Source organism: Callorhinus ursinus, unplaced genomic scaffold (assembly GCF_003265705.2).
Source record: "Callorhinus ursinus isolate GAN/ISIS: 27379988/994484 unplaced genomic scaffold, GSC_fseal_2.0 scaffold13, whole genome shotgun sequence".
Lineage (NCBI taxonomy): Eukaryota > Metazoa > Chordata > Mammalia > Carnivora > Otariidae > Callorhinus > Callorhinus ursinus.
The window spans coordinates 17,241,275-17,243,671 of record NW_027397075.1 but is presented as its reverse complement, the minus strand read 5'-3'; the positions used below and the strand labels follow the sequence as shown (position 1 = coordinate 17,243,671).

At 61.3% G+C, this 2,397-nt stretch overlaps 1 protein-coding gene across 11 annotated transcripts in view; it reads right to left on the bottom strand.

The window, feature by feature from the left end:
* Window positions 1–2,397, bottom strand: part of CNIH3 (cornichon family AMPA receptor auxiliary protein 3) — a 218,051-nt gene that overhangs the window by 6,222 nt on the left and 209,432 nt on the right. For all 11 annotated transcript variants that reach the window (XM_073899835.1, XM_073899837.1, XM_073899833.1 and 8 more), the window contains one exon: window positions 1,854–1,997. In XM_073899835.1, coding sequence (XP_073755936.1) covers window positions 1,854–1,997 — 144 coding nt within the window. The remainder of the gene's footprint in view (window positions 1–1,853; window positions 1,998–2,397) is intronic.

The window sequence follows — 2,397 nt, the reverse complement described above, 5'->3', positions numbered from 1 at the left end:
CCCCCCCCGCCGCCCCCTCGCGCCCCCCGCAGCCCCACAGGAAGGGAGGAGCTACTTTGCATGCCTTCCCAGGTCTTCTTTCTCACAACAGACGGATGCTGGCAATACAACTGAAACGAGGGGGCGTGACCTGCCTCCATCTCCATCTGGACTAAGGTGGACCCCAGACGAACGGGGAAGGAGCCTGGGGGGCACGGCTGCCTCTGGGGCAGGCTCCTGACTCTGCAGTGGGGGCATCTGCAGATCCCCACAGAGGAGGCTGAGCTCACTCCAGCACCTCACATTAGCCCACGGTGTCAAGTCCTTAAGCCTGGAGGGCTGGGGCCACCCTCTATGGGCTTCCCAAGGCAGGAACCAGCCTGAGCGAGCTTCAGTGGCTAGAAAGTTCTGAGTCGGAGTCAGAGAGACCCGGGCAGATCTGCTGGGTGCCTCAGAAACCTCCAGAGATGCTTCAGAGACCCTCGGGCTCCTTGTACATTGAAGCAGACAATGTCCCAGGACCCTCCATAGAGAAGGAGGGGGGAAGGGGTCACCCTGAGCCTGGACCAACGCTGACCCCAAAGAGAATGTGCTAGAACTCTGACTCCCCTCCAAGGGGAGTTATCCCAGAGGTATGTTACACGCCCGGGGGCTCTGAGTCTTCTGGACACTGGGACACGCTGGGGTGAGGGGGCAGACCCAAGCAGCACCTCCGGGGTGGGGGGCAGGTCTCACCCCCAGGGAGGATGCCCACCCCCGAAATCCTGAGTCAGCAGATCCAAGCCCAGGAATCTGCACTTTTCAGAAGCACACCCACCTCCCCCCCCCGCTTCTGATGCAGGAAGCCCAAAGAGCACACTTTGATGAGACTTTTCTAGAGCTTTGCTGAGACAGTGCAGAGCTCCGTGTTTGGGATCGGACCCGAGATGCACTCTTAGCTGTGACATGGGAAAACATCGGACGTCTGGGATTCCGTTTCCTGATTGTCACCAAGTGGGCAATGAAGGCCTTTAGCCCCCGGACTGAGCGGTACATACCAAGCTCCTGGCTTGAAGCACGGCTCATTTTTAGGTGTGGATAAATGCAGCCACTCCCCAGCCCGCCCCAAGCCTGGGGCGGCCTTGCTAACACCCCACCCTCCTCTTCCTCACGCGGCTAGCACCAACAGCAGCACCGGGACACCGGCAGTTTTCCTGGCCGAACGCAGGTAGACACCGCGTAGTGAGGTGGCAGGTGAGGTGCCCCAGAAATGAGCCCAAAGAGGAACAGGAGGGAGACGCTTTCAGAGAAGGTGCTCTCAGGGCCTGGCCATGGGCAGTCTGCTTTCAGCCATCTGCCTCGCTTAGACCGCTCTGTGCAGAGGTGTAGACATGGGGGGTTGCTGAACGATCGCAAAGTCAGCATGGTCTACCTCATCAGCGAGTTACATAACATTGGCAGTGTCGTGAGCCTGAGCACTCAGTGACCCCGCATGCCCCTTTGAGATGCGTAACCGCCCCCCCGGGTCTCTGTTCTGTTCCCCAGATGCTTCCACGTGGGCTAGGGGCCACAGGGGACCCAAGTGGCTGAGCTGGGGATGGAGCCCTATGGGGAAGGAGTGACCAGCTGCGTGTCACCAACAGCCTCACCAGAGGTGTGGGGACAACGTGTTTCTCTGTGAGGCCCGGCGGATGGGCCCACTAGGGGCCAGGCCTCCTGCAGGACCCGCCACCCCTCATGCCTCCGTGCACGAGCCCAGGCTCCCAACTGAGTCAGACAGCTGGCATCAGACCCCTGTGGCTGCGACCCCCACCCTCACAGCCCACCCCCGCCCCAAGAGCAGGAGGCACAAAGCGCCTGCAGGACCCAAAGCGCCAGGAGGGACACACACTCACCAGTAAAGGTAGTAGAAGAAGGACAGCAGATAGAACGCCAGTTTGCACCAGGCCTCCTTCTGACAGTAGCTCAAGGTGTCCGCATTCATGACCGCCGGTGGGTCGTAGGCGAGCTCTGAGCTGTCCGCTGGACAGTGGAAATACCTGCGGGGACAGAGGACACAGCGTCCTTGGCCCTGGGGCTCGGAAGGGCATCCGAGGGATCTCTGTGAAGCAGCGTTCCGCCGCTGCCTGCATCACCACCCGGCACTGAGGGCCGCTCCCAGACACGGAGACCCGCCAGCATCACGGGCACCGCGCCCACAGACAGCTGCTCCAAAGGAAGGAAACTGAGTCACCTGGCAGCACCGAGAAGAGCCTCCTTGCTCCAGGGCTGTGGGCACCCCTGTGGGCGTTAGCCCAGACCGGGGTGGCGACACGCAGGGCGGCATCACCCCCGACCACGTTCTACCCTGATCATTAATGACTCTGGGTGTCATGCTGTCCTCCACGCAGACCCGCTTTTCAAATCCGGAACACTGGGGGAGAGATGTCACGCTCCCGC